Source organism: Alosa sapidissima, chromosome 23 (genome assembly GCF_018492685.1).
Source record: "Alosa sapidissima isolate fAloSap1 chromosome 23, fAloSap1.pri, whole genome shotgun sequence".
Lineage (NCBI taxonomy): Eukaryota > Metazoa > Chordata > Actinopteri > Clupeiformes > Clupeidae > Alosa > Alosa sapidissima.
The window spans coordinates 11,408,373-11,425,817 of NC_055979.1; the positions used below are offsets into that span (position 1 = coordinate 11,408,373).

A 17,445-nucleotide genomic window follows, 5' to 3' on the forward strand; every position below is an offset into this window, starting at 1 on the left:
GAGGCAAAATTGAGAAAAAAACAGAAAACAGCGTCACATAAGACATCAGAGTACATATCTCTGCTTTGACCTCACCACAGGATTAAACACACACACAACACATACTATTTTTTATTATAATAGTGCTGAATTACTCAATATGATTAAGTTCCTGAAAGTTCCTGGAAATCTGAGCATGGACTAAATCTGTGTGTGTGCGTGTGTGTGTGTGTGTGTGTGTGTGTGTGTGGGTGGCAGTATGGTGATGTGATTGGTGAGCCATTCTAGAACTAATCCTAAATCTTCCCAATTGGAGTGGAGCATCCTGGGTGTTACGCAGTCCTGACCGTTAGTCAGACATAGTACTTATTTTGATGCCCTCACTAAAATGTGAACTTTACATTGTTCTTGGAACTTATAACAATTATGATGAACATCTCCTCTCATGTCAACCTGCATTTCTGTTGACCCATAAACGTCTCAGTTAGGCCTCAGACAAGCCTATGGCCCCATGACCCCAATTAGTTCCATTCCAAACACAACCCCCCCCACCCCCACCCCCCGATCCTATTCTCCCTAATTTCGGTTTGTTTTGGCAGCCCACTCGTTTTTCCGGTCAGTCGGTTGGCATGGCCACACTCTTCCCGTCGGGATCCCGGGGCCCAGGGCCAGACTTGCAGCGGAGCGGCAGGGCCAGCGAGTGTCCAGGCGATTCTGCTGACGCCGGCCGTTCCCACCATGAGATAATGCCATTCCAGAGGGATCCCAGCTAAAGCCCCTCTTTCTGCCATTCAGGTATATAAAGCACCAAGTGGCCGGCACAAGGGAACAACAACCGCTGCACACTCATAGGATCCCCTTTCAGTTTATTCTCTCTCTTTCGCACTCGACCTTCTCCTTTGTAAACATTCTCACTTGCTTCTTTGCTTGTGAAATTGAACTCTCTCTTTCTCTCGTTCTCTCTCTCTCTGAGACATACGAGCGCACAATCCTTTTTGGGACAGCATACTAGCTGTTTTCCTCGTACATAGAGGCGTATAGCAAGAAAATCTAGCATCTAACGTCTGAGCCAGAGCTGAGCCCAGCTAAGCCAAGCCTAAACCCGAGCCCAGTCAAGTTGAGTCACGTCGCTATGGATATTGCCATTCAGCATCCTTGGTTCAGACGGGCCCTAAGCTCCTTCTACCCTGCCCGCCTCTTCGACCAGTTCTTCGGGGAGGGCCTGTTCGACTACGACCTCTACCCTTATGCCACCTCAACCATCAGTCCTTTCTACCGCCAGTCAGTCTTCCGCAACTTTGGCGACTATGCCAACTCAGGCATGTCTGAGGTAAAAGAGTGGGTTTTATTTGGGTGGACAATATGATGAAAAGGTTTATTATTTGGTGCTATTTATGATAACTGTCATTATCTTTATATAGACTACAACTATCTAGACTACATTTATCATTTTAGCTTAGCAATCCTACTGTCTTGATCTTATCTTTTACCATGTCAAGTGCACATTTTTGGAATAATTGTTTCAATTTCAAACTTTGTTAATGATTACTTTTAGCTTGAATTGATTCTGTTTGTGGCATGACTCTGTTTCCCTGATTGACACAGCATCTCAAGAGACACACAAGACCAGAATAATGCTAATGCTACCTCTATTGGACTGCTCTGTTTGTTGCTGACAGCAAGAGGGAGACAGAGGAAAAGATTACGGAAAAGAAAGGAATGGGAATCTAAGGGAATATAATTTTGAATGTATAAGAGAAAACAAAAACAAAAACTGTCAAAAGCCAATGAGAAGAGTGAGAGACTTAGTCAAGACGAAAGTGCTGACGAAAAGGCAATTAGTAAGAAAATACAGAAGAAGAGAACATGGCAAGCATTAGATGATTGTGAACATATGAAGACGAAGATAGCAACCGACTTTGCCACAGATCCCAGCCTCATCTGGGCCAACTCTGGGCCAGATCTGCTCAACAATAAAGAAAGACTAGAACGAGGGGGAGAGATACTATACAGAATAATTGCCTGCTATTGTTGGTCATACCAAAAACATACCTCCAAATTCTAAGACTAAATCTTTAGGCTACTGGTTTCTATTCTACTGGTCAGACCAGGGTCATTATGCTCTTGCTGTCTGTCCTTATAGCCTAAATTCGACCGCTCTTCTTCCTCAGGTGAGATCTGACAGAGACAGGTTCTACATATACCTGGATGTGAAGCACTTCTCCCCTGAGGAGCTGAACGTGAAGGTGATAGATGACTGTGTGGAAATTCATGGCAAACATGGGGAGAGACAGGTAAAGTTTCTGCTGGTTAGACTGGTACTTGACTCAGGAAAGATATCCAAATAACTGGAAATGTGAGATGCACACACACACACACACACACACACACACACTTTTTATGAGGTCTACCATGCTTTCATTTCTTTCCCAAGGTCTTCCATTTTTTGTCAGTCATCTTCCCTTCTTTTTCTCCACTGATTTTAAAATATGTCATTGGTCCTCTGGGAGTAGAGGTCCTCCTGAGCATTTTTGGTTGTTTTTACGTCAGTTCTGCGTCAGAGCCAGGCCAGGACATTCCTCTTGGGCTCTTGTGTGTGTGTGTGTGTGTATTTGTGTGGGTGGATGGTTGCTTTGTTATCTCTGCCAGTCACAGAGCCCATGACGTGAGTTTCACTTGGTCTTGAAAGTCATTATGTTAGTGGTACTCCACATGGCGTGGTCCTTGTCTCATGGGCTTTTGGAATTTAGACTAATTTTACTTTTTCTAACTTTATTTGTTGCCTGGAGACATTTCAGGGTTAATCCTAAAACGTTAAGCCATTTCCCTCCTGTCGTCCTCCACGCCTCTTCACTTAGTTCAGTCGGGATGCTGCAAGCTGTCAGCTGTCCACTTGATTTGAACAGTCCACTTGTACTCATTAATGAGCTCATTACGGTTGAAGAGGTGCAGTAGAGGACGGAAACATGAATGACCACTGCAGCGGCTTACCAGGCTCAGGAGGCACCCAAAGCAAGCTTATTTGTTTAGGCATCTCTGCCGTTCAGAATTGCACGAGGGAGGGGGAGGCTGGCTAAGGGTTTGTGCCCCAAGCCCTTGCCAATCTTACCTGTGTTAAAGCTGAACTAATTTCTCTCGTGCAGGGGGCGGACTGCATGTCTAGACCACAGCAAACATGGAGCATTGCTTAATTCTGGTTGATTGCAGTGTTTAATGTTACTATGAAGCTTGGCCCTAATTTGAGAGTTTACTAAATAGGATGCAGAAAATAGACAGAACAGATTAGGTCATGTTTACTGCAATCAGGACAAATACAATGAACTAATCTTACTTACAGTCCATGGGGATTAGTGTCTCTCTCTCTTTCTCTGTCTGTGTGTGTGTGTGTGTGTGTGTGCGCGCGCATGCGTGGTGATGTTCCACAAACTCAATTGCCTGGTGACATACATTCCATGCTATAACTAGTATAGTTTTCTGTTTATGTATGTATGTATGTTTGTATATGTATATATACTCTTTTGATTCTGTGAGGGAAATTTGGTCTCTGTATTTATCCCAATCCGTTAAATTAGTGAAACACACACAGCACACAGTGAACACACAGTGAGGTGAAGCACACACTAATCCCGGTGCAGTGAGCTGCCTGCAACAACAGCGGCGCTCGGGGAGCCTTGCTCAAGGGCACTTCAGCCGTGCCTACTGGTCGGGGTTCGAACTGGCAACCCTCCGGTTACAGGTCCGAAGTGCTAACCAGAAGGCCACGGCTGCTCCTAAGGGATTTAGGGGCAGTGCCCCTATGACTTTCTGTGTATTTTCTTCAGCTGTTATTTTTTTTTTTATTCAGGACGACCATGGCTACATTTCACGTGAGTTCCACCGCCGCTACCGTCTGCCTGCCAACGTTGACCAATCCGCCATGACCTGCTCGCTGTCCTCCGACGGCATGCTGAACCTCTACGGCCCCAAGACTGGCTCTGGCTCCGACGGTACACGCTCTGACCGCAATATCCCCGTCATCCGCGAGGACAAGAGCAACGCCGCGCCCTCCTCTTAGACGGGCACCACCAGCTGTGCCAGGTGGCAGAGTGGGGGAAGGGGTGGGAAAGGAGGGGTAGCATCGGGGCACCTGAGGGGGTTTGGGGGTAATGCCTGGTCTTCTGGGACGCGGGGGGTCAGTTGAGTAGGGGTTTGGAACGGGCAAGGTCAGTGAGGTGTCCTTTTGTCCGTGTTTAAAACATAGCCAGTGGACGAGGGACAATAGTCAAGCAAATCCCTTCGTCCTATGCCCCAAGTCCTACTCATCCACCTCCTGCTCCCATCCTGTTCAGGGGTGTTTCCCAAAACCATAGTTGCTAACCTGTTAGCAAATTGCATTGCAACCAACAAAGCAACTATGGTTTTGGGAAACGTGCCCCAGCCTCCTCCTTACTCTCCCGCCCTAGTCCTCCAGAAAGATAACGGTGTACATCTAGCCTAATATTCTCTCTCCTTTTCACTAGACCATGTGCTATAATCACAATCATTAATATCATTGTCTTACACTGCTTCTGAGGATGGATGGAGAAGTAGAGGCGTGGGGGTGGGCGTGGTGGTCTGAACATCACTGTGGCCCCACCTGAGTCGTCTCTGGTGTCTCTGAGTTACACTAAAAAGCCTAGCCTGCTTTCCAACACAATTTTTGTTGGGTAAAGCAAAGTCGATCGGGTCCCTTGACCTCTCAAGGACACAGTTTATGTAAGGTAGTAAAGGTGGCTGGGGTCATATCTTGCAGTGGGAATGGGGTTGTTGATACTGGGAGTAAAGGGGGGATCATTCAAGTTAGGTGTCCAAAGGTTTCCCATTTCAGTTGGATTTTCAGTCACTGGGACCACCCACCCCATCCAGGCTTCTTCTTCACTCCTTTGTCTTGATTCTTACGATCCCTTCTCTCTTGTGTCAGACAAAACACTTTCCTGTCCTGTAGCACTAGCCCCTGTTCTGCTCTGAAATTACTTGAGAGGTATACACTAAAAAGTCAGTACAATAAAGTTGTATCATTAACCCATAAATACTCATGTGTGGCCCATTCTTCTTTGTCCTTTGTGGTAGTGGACCTGTGTTCCTCCATTTCGTCACCTACTGTAGTTGCATCAACTACACAGTTTATCATCAGCAACAGTTAATTTATTAGTTTATCTCGGGGATTCAGGGATCATTATTTTTCTCCCGTATTATCATGGTAGTCATTCTAAAATAACATGACAGGTCGGAATCCAGACTAAGGTGACCCTTGACATACTAAGATACAGTATGCAGGATATTCACATATCAGTATATGGGTTTATGAATGCACCATAGTGTTCAGTGATTCAGAAGACAACCAAAAAATATTACCAGAATAAAATCACAAGGCTTCTCTCTTCACACTATGAAAAGAAGAGCGTTAGTAGCTACATTCCATGAGGAACTCTTTGTCGTAACACTTGCAATGGAACCTTTTAAGGCTTCTGTCAGCGTACCACTTTGTGTAGGAGTGCAGACAGCTCTGTTTAGCACAGTGTCGTTTTAGTGAGAATCAAAGAGGGATAGGCTGGGAACCAGCATTTGTTGTGTCTACTGATTAAGAGTCGGAGGGAAGAGAGGATTTGCGTGTTGAGAGTGTGTGTGTGTGTGTGTGTGTGTGTGTGTGTGTGTGTGATAGAGAGAGAGAGAGAGAGAGAGCATTACCATGCACCTCACTGGGTCTGAACTGAATGACGCACATTTGTCAGGCTGTGGAATGCTTAACCTACTTTGCTCCACACTGGAGAGTACTGCCCCGTGGTAGCCCAGCCTCTGACCACAGTCACAAAGCATCTCCGGGATGATGATGATGGGCATCTTACCAGGAGACACTTCACCTATGCTTTCCAGGGACAACAGTGTCTGGACACTCCACTATCTACAGGACTGAAGTTTACTGAGTCACATCTATGATTTGTGGGAGGCTGAGCTGTTGCTGGTTTTGGTACATTGAGACTCACTATGTGCTGCTATACTAGCCTGGCCCCACCAGTTTCCCGAGAGCAGTGTTGCCACAGTTACCTTGAAAAAGTAATCTAATTATTGATTACTCCTTTAAAAAGTAACTTAGTTACTTTACTGATTACTTGATTTTAAAAGTAACTAAGTTAGATTACAAGTTACTTTATTAGTTACTTTCAGTAGCTGCCGAAACACCCCCACTGCCTCAACATAAAAATGATAACCGGTTTTGCCAATACTCACTATACTGGAAGTGCATTTTAACAGTAACAATGTATAGCAGACATCCCAACCTAACCTACTTAGATACGGAAATTCAGATGTTTGTTCAATAATGTCTAGTCACTACACCAAATAAGGAAGGCCTATTGATAGAAATTGTGACAGTAAAATATGTAGATTTTGGTAGTTTGGCCTTTTCATGTAGCCTTGGCTACTAGCCATCTAGTATAGGCCTAATATGCCTATAGGGAGTAATATGCAAATGAAATTACACTTGTTAAACTCACCTCAACAAGTCTTTTGCAATCATTTAACCCGCCGTGAGCAATGCTAAAGTCACTGTTACAAACAGTGCTATCATTATGTTTTACTCTTATGAGACAATTGGGTACACTTTTGTGTAGTCTGATGTGAAATGGGTCTTAAATGTTCCTTTTTGAGGGGCACTGCCGGGACTCCATGACACTCCTGTTCCTAGATACACTGACTGAACTGATTAATTAAGTTCGGGAGAAAAGAGATATAAGCCCACCTACACTGAAAACTGATTGGTTGATTTAGCAAAACAGACCAGGATGGTCTTGGATGCGCTTCAGGCACACACGCACCACTCCTCTCTCTCTCCCTCTCCGTTGTGTGTGCGTTAAACTCAGATGCACACGAAGATTTGCGGGCGTCAGGAAGCTGCTATCAATATGTGGGAGACTCCCAAAACTTCGGGAGACTTGGGATGTCTAGCTAGACAGCACTTTGTCGCCAGCACAGAATGTATAATGTACCTTAATGTTGTCATGTTTAGCTGACACAAACTCAAAATAATGCTGTATAGGCCTAGATAAAATGTGCATCTCTCTCCTCCCTCCATTGTTGTTTACGTTTGTGTCGCTGCGTGGTTTTACACGTGAGTTGTCCTCATGCTGAAAACATGAGCATTGCCTACATGACAAAGAAAGCAAAGAATATATCTTTTTACTAAGGAAAATGACAAAAATAGTAACGCACAATGACTTAGATAAGTAACTTTAATCTGATTACTGGTTTGTAAATAGTAGCGCGTTAGGTTACTTGTTACCGAAAAAAAGTGGTCAAAATAGACGCGTTACTGGCCTACATTTGCCTACTTACAAAAATATAAGCACTTTTCAGTACAATTACAAAGGGGAAAAATGAAAGTATAGAATAAAATCTTTACATACATACATATATTGTCTTTATATATATTTAAAGAGGATAGTTCTTACAGGACCATACCTCATTATATCCCAGTTGTTTTATTCCCATAATTAGTTACATGTAAACAAATGTATGCTTTTATGTTAGTGTTTGGAAGAAAAACAATATTCAATTTTTGAGTTTTTCACAACAAACATGTTCGTAGCTTGTGGGACTTGATGCATGTTCTTGAGCTCAGATCACCACTAGTGCTCATGAATTAAAGAGGGTAGCTAAATAGACAACCTTTTTAATGCAGGAATTTTGACATTACAAAGTCAAAAAAATATTCATGCCTTTGGGAAGAGCGTGGGAGACTTTATGCTTAATACTGTACTGAGGCTTTGTTTAGTGCAAGCTTAAAGCGTCTATAAAAAGTATTCGCCATATAGATATCTGTTTTCACAGTATTACTGTTTTGATCCAAAGGTAGTGTTTAATATTTGCACAGACAGTATATCTACTTTAGTCCATAAAGTATTGCTTACTGTAACCTTGAAAAGTATGAAGGTTACAAGGAGACATAAAAATGAAAAACATTGCTATAAACATTTGATCTAATAACATTTTTATTGGAAAGGGTTAGGGTTAGAAATAGAATATTTCTAGAATATTGAAATATTGAAATAGAAGTGTCTTGCATAACCTTGTGAAGAAGAGTGAATATTTAATGTTTATGTTTATCATTCTTAGCAGACACTTTTGTCCAAAGCGAATATTTAAGATATGAGATATGATAGAAATGATGGCAGATTTATAAATAACGGAGTGCTCTCGTTACCCATTGATTGCCATGGCCTGGCAGCTGTCCCCTGGCTTTAGCCTCACTGTTGAGGGTGTGTCGACCCCTGAGGAGAGCGATGCTGACCCCGGGGGACGGTGTTGTGCCTGGGACAGTGGACTGATCTGCAGCTTCGTCTCCAGCAGAGCTGCAGTCGAGGCGACGTTGGCCGAGGAGGAGGAGGATGATGATGCAGATGAGGGTGAGGAGCAGAAGGGGAAACAAGAGTCTCTGCTTGAAGGGAGCTGCAAGTGAGGGTCTGTACAACGGAGTGGTGTTTGATTGTGACAGGAGGACGGTTGAATATGCGGGGGTGGGGAGAGGAGGCCTTGGGCAGAGACAGCTGGAGAGGAAAGAGGTCCATGGAGTGGGTGGTTTTGGGAGTTTTGGGAAAATGAAGAATGAAGGGGAGGCGTCTGTTCAAACTGTGGCTGGGCCATCTGGAGACTTCTATGACAAGAAACAATAAACAAACTCTTGACAATTAATGCCCGCTGTAATACACATAATGCCTTATAACATTTCTGCTGTAGCTGTAATACACATAATGCCTTATAACACTTCTGCTGTAGCTGTAATACACATAATGCCTTATAACACTTCTGCTGTAGCTGTAATACACATAATGCCTTATAACACTGGAATCATTTACATTTACATTTCATTTAGCAAACGCTTTTATCCAAAGCGGCTTACACAAGTCAATTACATTACAGGGGCCATTGTCCCAGGAGCAACTTGGGGTTAAGTGCCTTTGGTCAAGGGCACAATGGTGCTGGGAATTGAACCCACAACTTTTCAAGCTACTGCATGCTAGCCCAGCTTCTTAGCCACTACGCTACCACCGCCCCCTACTGTAGCAGGGATGAGGTTACTGCTCACCTGTGCAATTCCAGTGTTTCCTCCTGGTGACGAGGAAACTCCCAGGAGCGGGTAGGAGAAGGAGTCGGACCAGAGAGCCTGACCGCGAGCCATGCCGCAGAGGAACGAGGCACGTCTCGGCAACGCGTCAATCCCAGATATCCCTTGGCACGAATGTGGCTCCTCTGTGGCTGCCGGGAAGCTTTGAGACCTACACAGGAGGTTGGGTAGGACCAGACAGACTATGATGAGAATCTGACCAAAAAAACATGAATGACTCGTGTGAAATCACTGTCTCCCAGTCCCTGAGCAGTTTTTGCATCATGTAGGCTACACATTGAAAAAGGTAATTATACTGATTATATACTGCTTCGGGAGTTGTGTTAATTCAACTCAGACGACTGATCAGTTGTATCTTGCTGCCCCCATGTTCTATTTTCAAACATTTTAGTTGTGTACATAACCGGGGAAATGTATACTGATGGTCCATCCAGTGTGCTTTGTCTGTTTAAACAGTGTTCATATGTTGCCTAAAAGTATTTTTGATTTTCTACTAGCAGACACTCACATATAAATCACTGGACAGGATTGATTAGAGCATGTTATTGATGACTTTTGTCAAGAGCTTCATGCAAGTATCAACCTTGAGTCATTCAGAGGCACATCGATGTTATAGATGACATGTGCAGCGGGGGACTTTTCACCATGTCCCCTAAGGGCTGTGTAACAGTTAATTCATTAATGTATGCAAATGAGGAGAGTAGAGTATAGAGTCGAGAGTGTACTCACTCCTCTGGGTCACAGCACCTGGCGACAGTGATGTGTCCGAAGCCCGTCTGCCCTCGTTGAAGCTGGGCACAGTAAGTCTGTCCTGCTCACGCATCCCACCTTTTCTGGACCACTGGCTCAGTGTCTGCTGTTGAGGGCTATGGGGCATGAGGGCCTCGGTCACAGTGAGTCTGCACACAGCTCCTGTGGAGGGGGAGAGGGGGATGCCAACCAAAGAGCCAGTGGAGGACGCCAGCGTCTCATGGGCACTGTCTCCGTCCAGAGGGTCATCGCTCACCAGATGCACCACTATACCTGAGAACCGAGCGAGCCGAGAGGGGGGTGGGGGGTTAGAGTCACAGTACACAAAGGAACTTGCAAGCTTGTTTCTTTGACTTAGTCAACGTGTATTGCCAAGTCTGTTACAGCTTAACTTGACACTACACATGTAGTATTTGCTGGACTTGACTTGATTGTGTATGTTGTCTTTGTCTATATATTTCTGTATGTAATGTGCTCTGAGTGGCCTTTTGCGCTATATTAATAATATGTTTACTTAATACATACATGTAGCCTACTTACATCGACATAACGTAACTCAATCAAAGCAACAAGAAGAATTGGCTGGGTTAGATTGTTAAAGTACTGTAAAATCTTCCAGCACAATCCATATGTATGTTACTTTGGTCAACTGTTTTATCTAATGCTATCGCTTAGAGATCAGCATGACCTCAACAACCTTACTCACTTTAAAACACAGCCTTTGATCTTCAGGTTAGATGAGGAAATGGAGCAAGAGGGACAGAGAAAGAGAGAGGGCGGGCTTGAATGCAACAGGTCAATCTGCTCCAAATGTGGGTCAATTACTTCAAGGTGTGCGTCAATGAGGGAATCCCATTTGCGAAACAAGCTTGTGCATAGTTCCTGATTCAATTCCTAAGCAGTCTGCTAGATATCTGTGTAGTTGTTGCTTGAAGATTGTGTCTAGTCTTTTGTGATTGTGTCACTAAACGGATATACTGCTGTGGGGAGATTACTCAAAATGATCTTTGGAGACCTGATCCACTTTCTCCTTGCTTTTCATCTAATTGTCAGACAGATTGTGCATGAATTTACTCTAACATAACATGAATAGCACTTCACTTTTAAATAACATTAGCATTTTTGTGGACAATACTTTTTGTAAATAATGTTGGCCAGCCACCATATACCTTAGCAAATTGCATTACACACCACAATCGTAAATCTCCACTTTCTATCCGATTAGAAATGAATAATTGAGCAAATAAAAAATACTTCCATTTCTGAATAATTAGAAAGTTTGCTAATATTTACACACTTAAGACTCACGTGGTAGCTTGCCCCAAACGGATAGTTTGTCAGATGTCTCCTGATCACCATTTGTGGTTGAATCCAGAGTTGACACAGCCTGTATCTGCTCTTCCTTCTCCTCACGTCCATCTGACTGAAGTGTCCCTGGCTGTTCTTCCTTGTCACTGATTCTTGTCTTCAGCTGGTGGTCTGGGGAAGGGGGCTGTGATTGAAGAAGGCGTCCGCTCAGGGTGACCTCTCCTCGGGGGAATGAGTCTGCCAGTGAGGGGCCAGGGGAAGCCTGGGGTCCACTCTTCACCTGCTGGGAGATGTGCTGCCTCACCCGCTCCAGTAGGAGGCAGTAGATTGCAGAAAAGTGATTGTAGCTGCCGCTCTGAAGGGACTGGAAGAAAAGAAGAAGTGTACTCGTCAGTACAAGAAGTTCATGGCTGAATTCAGATTGTCAAAAAACCTTCCCAATGGCCCTTACCAATTTCCAACCCCTTTTTCTTGACCTCTATGGAGAATGCCAAGAGGTCAAGAAAAGCAAAGGACAACTGCAGTGTATCACGTTGATCAGTTGTTTCTGCTGCAAAGAATTGGAGCGTCACTATTTCCTTTCCTTTTGTAAAGGATAGTCCAGAGTACGCTATGCTAAAGGAGGTTCAAAAGGAAGCACTGAAGCCCTTACAGAAGCAATTCCTACACGTTTAGAGAATTCAACCAGCTGCCACTTGTATTTTCATGGTTTCATCTTCCCAAGCATAAATCAAAGTCTAAGTTTATCTAGCATGACAAGCTAGGTTTTCTGATTAATTGCCTTTTTCATTTATTTATTTTCCATGCGCTGAGCTAAGATGTTCAGCTCAGTGGAAAATTGTAGGAATATTTAGACTCATTTGGTCATTCTTCACCTGGTCCATCCATTACCTCTATAGTGCGCTGTCTGTCGATGCCCAGTGTCTGCATGATGCCCAATATGTTCTCGCTGTAGCCACTCAGGCCGGGAGCACTGTCCAAAGGAAGGGAACAGGGGACAGTTTGGCAGGCGGCCGCCGCAGCTGGATCGGCCACCATCCAGCGATGCTGCTTGATCTGCGCCATGCTGATGCGCTTTGCTGGGTTAACGGCCAACATCCTCCGGATTAAGTTCTCACATTCTGTGGGAGAACCGTTACTGATATCATAATGTGGTATGGGTGTGGTAATTATGTTAAAATCCTGTGGTAAACTGAAATGAGGGTGGGTTACTAGTGAGCATGCAGTGAGTGATCACTGTGTGTATCACTGTGTGCTTGTGTAGGTGTATGTATGTGTGTGTGTGTATCTTTTTCTAGAAGGCTGTGTGTGTGTGTGCGTGTGTGTGTGTCCTACCTTGTGACATAAAGAAAGGTACTCTGAAACGTCCCTTAGTGACCCTTTGTCTGAGCAGATAGAGGTTGTCTCCATCAAAAGGCAAAGTTCCACAGACCAGCACATATAAAACTACTCCAAGACTCTGGGAAGAGAAAGAAAACAATGAATGACATTTCTACGCCTTACTCCTCGTTTAAGTACAAATATAACTAAAGTTGGTTGAATACATCCATTCATCAAAAGAGTATTGATATGGAACGGCAACTAAACTTTCTTTTACCAGATCTACTTCATAGGTGTCCTGATATACAGAATTAATACCCCACCCAATACCCCAGCCAATCAGAAAACTGTATTTCTTGTCTTCGGTGATACATTACAAATATAATATGCATCTAAAGCTCATGGCATATGGCTCATACCCAAATGTCCAGTTTTGGGCCCTCATAGGCTTTCCCCTCAAAAACCTCTGGTGCTGCATATGGGGGGCTACCACACCATGTGGACAGTGTTTCTCCTGGCTTGTAAAAGTTGCCAAAGCCAAAGTCTGAAAGTGAAATAAGAAAATTTGTCAAAATCCATTTGTAGTATTTAGAGTTGAACCTATCAAATGGCATACATAGGACACAGTGTCAAATGTCAAGCACAAATCTTTCTTAAGCACCCAATTACGTTTTGCAGGTGCTCAACACATTCTTCCATCCCACATCCAGGAATCTCAGGATTAAAGTTGTGTTCCATATCAGACTACATGCCCTGGCTGCCCTCTTCAACCTCCCACATTATTGAGGTCAAAGATCAGTAAGTATCTGGTCCCTCATGTTCAGGATTTTATCACTGTCTGGTCACTAACCCTGAGGTGCGTTCAAATTCGCAAACATAGGCAAACGTTTGCAAACAGTTTTCCATTAGCCTTGAGTTTTCGACGAACGTTTGCGAACAATCGCACACAGTCTGAGGAGGTAGTTCTTCGCAAACATACAGTGGAACTGGACGTGAGTTTGACGAAGGCTACAATGCAATTACCGTTACAATGGAATGTTAACACTAAATCGTTCAAATTTCACTGTTCAAAAAAAACATGTTCACCACGAACGTTCGCCACTGTTTGCCAAATTTGAACACACTTCTGGTACTCAGGTGAATACCCACACCAGAATGAAACGTTTCTAGGGGGAACTCCTAAGAAATGTTTTGGGGGATATAACCATGGACACACATATACAGGTACATCTCAATAAATTAAAATATTTAGGAAAGGCATTTAGCATTGCCCTGCCCAGACTGAAAGATTAAACGCTCAGGAAAGTGTTTGCCATTGCCAGTATTTTGACTTAATTAGCAGATTAGAGCTCTTCTCAAGTCAACTTTTCTGTAATAATATATTGTAAATTAACTTTTTCATGATATTCAAATTTTTTGAGATTGTTTCTCATTCTAATCCCCAACACACACACACACACACACACACACACACACACACACACACAGAGTGAAAAAAGACAATAGCGTGCCTCAAGGAACAGAGATAATGTAGCACCCCTCTTGCAATACACCCCACCTGCCAATTTGATGTTCATATTGGCATCCAGCAGGAGATTCTCAGCCTTCAGGTCACGGTGGATGATGTGGTGTTGGTGGCAGTAGTCAACAGCGTTCACAATCTGCCAGAACTTTCTACGAGCCTCCCCCTCCGTAAGGCGACCAACAGATGACAAATAGTCTTTGAAGATGACAGAGAGGGGAGTCAAACACCGCCTAACCATTCTCGCCACTAGCATGACAGCTAACTCAATACTTCAATACTCAACACAGTTTTCCCCCCTAATGAAAATACTTAAGAGTACTCAAGCAAGGAGATTTGTCTTTACATGAATCAGGCTTCTGAGAGTTCAAGGTCTATGTTTTCCTGAGTGCTTACTCCTTTGCTTTTTAAAAATAAAGCTATCTAGGTATACATCTTTAAGAAGGAGAAGTCTGAATATGCCAAATCTTGAAAGTCTTGAAAGGATTATTGTGCTTGCATAGTACTGTTAATAAATGTGTGCAAGCAAGAAAGCATGACTGCACCATCTGAGGCAAGGAATGTTTGCCAAAGCCAGAACAGGTCCAAATTTGACGCATTTACACAACAGTTCCATGCCATTGTCATTTGTGCCAACATTACTTTGTTTATCATGAGATAATGTCGCCAATGCAATCAGCAAGAAAGCTTTTAACTGTAGTGCATATCAGTAATTTGTTTGTGCACACAAAAAGACTGACTGAAGTTTCTGGAGGCTGGAAAAACATGCGCACGTACCAACACACAAAGGCGCACGTATCAACATTTTTTCACATGCACTGTTATTTCCTCATACACTGTGGCTCTCAACATACACAAAGACTGAAAATCAAAATGCATCCAGTCCAACTCTGGCCTAAAGTTTAGTTATATAGTACAACAAAGATGCCAACATGAGTCCTAATAGGAGACATAAACACACTTTCAACTTACCAAACATTTCACCATTTTGTGCATACTCTGTCACCATGTACAACATATCTTTAGTTTCCATGACCTTCAGATCATAAAAAGGGAACCACATCAATAGCAAAACTCATTCTTACAATACAATTATCTTGGTAGTACAGCAGTTAAAATTCAAGTCCATAAACTTTATAAACAGTTATAACCATGTATGTAATTCAAATACTTATATAAGTAAATGGTAGCTTGCTACAGCTCCTCACATGCGTTGTTTTATGTAGGGCAAAGTTCAGCTATGTTGTTATACAGCAGCTTTGGGACAGCAAGATTCTGTGGTAAATTGAAACAGCTATTGGGAAAACAATCTGCTTTTGACCTTTTGCGTACAAAGGTCACAATTTTCCACTGTGCAATTCTCCAGAGAGAGCTGAATGAATAGCTCAAAAGGGAAAGGAACAAGCATGGGAAACAAACTCTCTGTCCAGAACTAGATCAACTGAACTGTAGAATTAGTGATATCACCTCTCTGTATGCCCACTTTGGCACAATTGTAGTAGTCTATACTGTTCAGGGATGTAGTGGTAAAATAAGAGGTGGGTAAACTTTGAATTCTGTGATCTCGGTGAGGTGGACCGCACCATGTGGTATTGGATTTTTTAAAAAGGCATACAGAACATGTTTGATGATGGTGGAGGTTATTGTCCAATGTTTACAACAATACCAGTGGTATTAAATGGTTCCTAGAGTGTTGATGAGTGTACATATTGCGAATGTGGATAATACAGTGTGATTTTTTTAATGTTAATAGTTGTGAATAAACTCTTTTGAGAGGTGGATAAACTCCATTTCTGAAATTTCAGAGGTGGATAAACTGTGTTTAGCCTCTACTACATCCCTGATACTGTTGTGCAAACAGGTTACCTTTACACAATATCAAGAGAACGCATAAAGAACTATATATAAGTAATTTAAAATAGTACCAAAAATGACCACTCTGTCAAACACACACACACACACCTGGTAGAGTTTGATGATATGAGGATGGTTCAGCAGTTTCATGATTTGAACCTCTCTGTTGATCTTCTCTAGATCCGAAGAGTTTAACCTGGTTTTGTCTATAATCTTTATGGCAACCTAAGGAAAAGCAAATTCGAATAAATAGGCTTATGCAAACAAGTGAGCGATGTTAAAGTCTAGCTCAGACAGAAATACCATGCTGCGTAAAACACGCAAAACATCACCTGAGTTTTGGTGACTTTATGCCTTGCCAGTTTTACCACGGCAAAGGTCCCTTTTCCCAAAGTCTTGATGATTTCGTAGAAGCCGACTTGAAGCGGTCTCTCATGACGCGAGGAAGTCCCCGAATCGCAACGGTCCGAAAGGATCACCATGATTATTCTTCTTTGACTGTAGCCTACAATTAGCAGTACAGTCTTATTCAGTTAATATTGCGTCGGTGAATCTTGATATTGTTTCTTACAAATAATACTGCACCAGAAACGCTTTAAAATGCAAGAGTTTGAGCGTGACAGGCAATTTAAAGGCAATGCGCTTTGACTGCACACAGCACCTCGCTTGCTTTATTCACTTACCAGTTGCATTGTCCTGAACCTTTCCGTCATTCACATTTAATTATATTACAGTAGCCTAGATTAGGCCTAATACATCAACAGTTATCAGCAGCACGATTTCATATGCATTCATTTTTTTATCATCCATCTGAACTTACCACTACAAGCATCTGCAGCAGCTGCAAAAACTTCTTGGAGAGGCGAATTTAGTCCTGAACATATGGGTGGCAAGTCACAGCGTTCCAACACTCGAGTCTAAAACAGATAATTTGTAGCCTAAATCTGAGCGTGCTGCGCACAAATCCTATCCATCACCATGCGCGTATCTGGGCCATTGAAACTGTTGCAAGTTTGTGGAAGTCCCCGCCCCATTATGGTAAACAGATCGATTCCCCATTCATTAACGTCATTCTGGCGTCAGTGGCCGCGTGCTGACACTAGCTGTGGGAGCGCTAGACGGACCCGGCCACTGAAGAGGGGTTACCAAGCAACGTGCACGTGGAGTGACGTGAGTGAATAAACAAGTTGAACAATTGTGTACATTATTTCCAAACAAATTCAAGTCATAAAACATCTGCTATTTGCCATTTGGATAACTAGAGCATCCTTGCATCTTGATCTGCCATTTACATGCATTGCAGGGACAATGTTTCATGAATGTGCATGTAGACAGGTTAATGAAGTTCACAGTGCGCAAGTCGAAACCAATTAGTTCTACCTCTTAAGGTATTATCCATGCGGTCTTGGCTCACCTCAAGATCTGGGTCATCCCTTATTCTGTCTCCAAACTGTCCGTCATAAACTGGGTTTCAATCCAACATCTCTGGGGAATTTTTACCGCTTAAATAAGTGGAAACGCTTGAAATGTTGCATAAATGAGTCTAATGAGACTTAGATCGATTATGGGGGGC

At 43.1% G+C, this 17,445-nt stretch overlaps 2 protein-coding genes across 2 annotated transcripts; one reads left to right on the forward strand and one right to left on the reverse strand.

Moving 5' to 3' along the window:
- Nucleotides 1-856: 856 nt before the first annotated feature.
- cryaa (crystallin, alpha A) lies at nucleotides 857-4,046 on the forward strand. The gene is made up of 3 exons (XM_042080314.1): nucleotides 857-1,309; nucleotides 2,151-2,273; nucleotides 3,824-4,046. The coding sequence occupies exons 1-3, from the start codon at nucleotides 1,112-1,114 to the stop codon at nucleotides 4,031-4,033; spliced, it is 531 nt and encodes a 176-aa protein (XP_041936248.1). The 5' UTR covers nucleotides 857-1,111; the 3' UTR covers nucleotides 4,034-4,046.
- Nucleotides 4,047-7,301: 3,255 nt separating this feature from the next.
- LOC121698291 (probable serine/threonine-protein kinase SIK1B) lies at nucleotides 7,302-17,093 on the reverse strand. The gene is made up of 12 exons (XM_042080274.1): nucleotides 16,693-17,093; nucleotides 16,205-16,377; nucleotides 15,981-16,097; nucleotides 14,991-15,054; nucleotides 14,055-14,216; nucleotides 12,916-13,040; nucleotides 12,512-12,635; nucleotides 12,068-12,297; nucleotides 11,177-11,540; nucleotides 9,848-10,141; nucleotides 9,080-9,269; nucleotides 7,302-8,647 (listed from the first exon to the last, which is right to left on the reverse strand). The coding sequence occupies exons 2-12, from the start codon at nucleotides 16,352-16,354 to the stop codon at nucleotides 8,194-8,196; spliced, it is 2,274 nt and encodes a 757-aa protein (XP_041936208.1). The 5' UTR covers nucleotides 16,355-16,377; nucleotides 16,693-17,093; the 3' UTR covers nucleotides 7,302-8,193.
- Nucleotides 17,094-17,445: the final 352 nt, after the last annotated feature.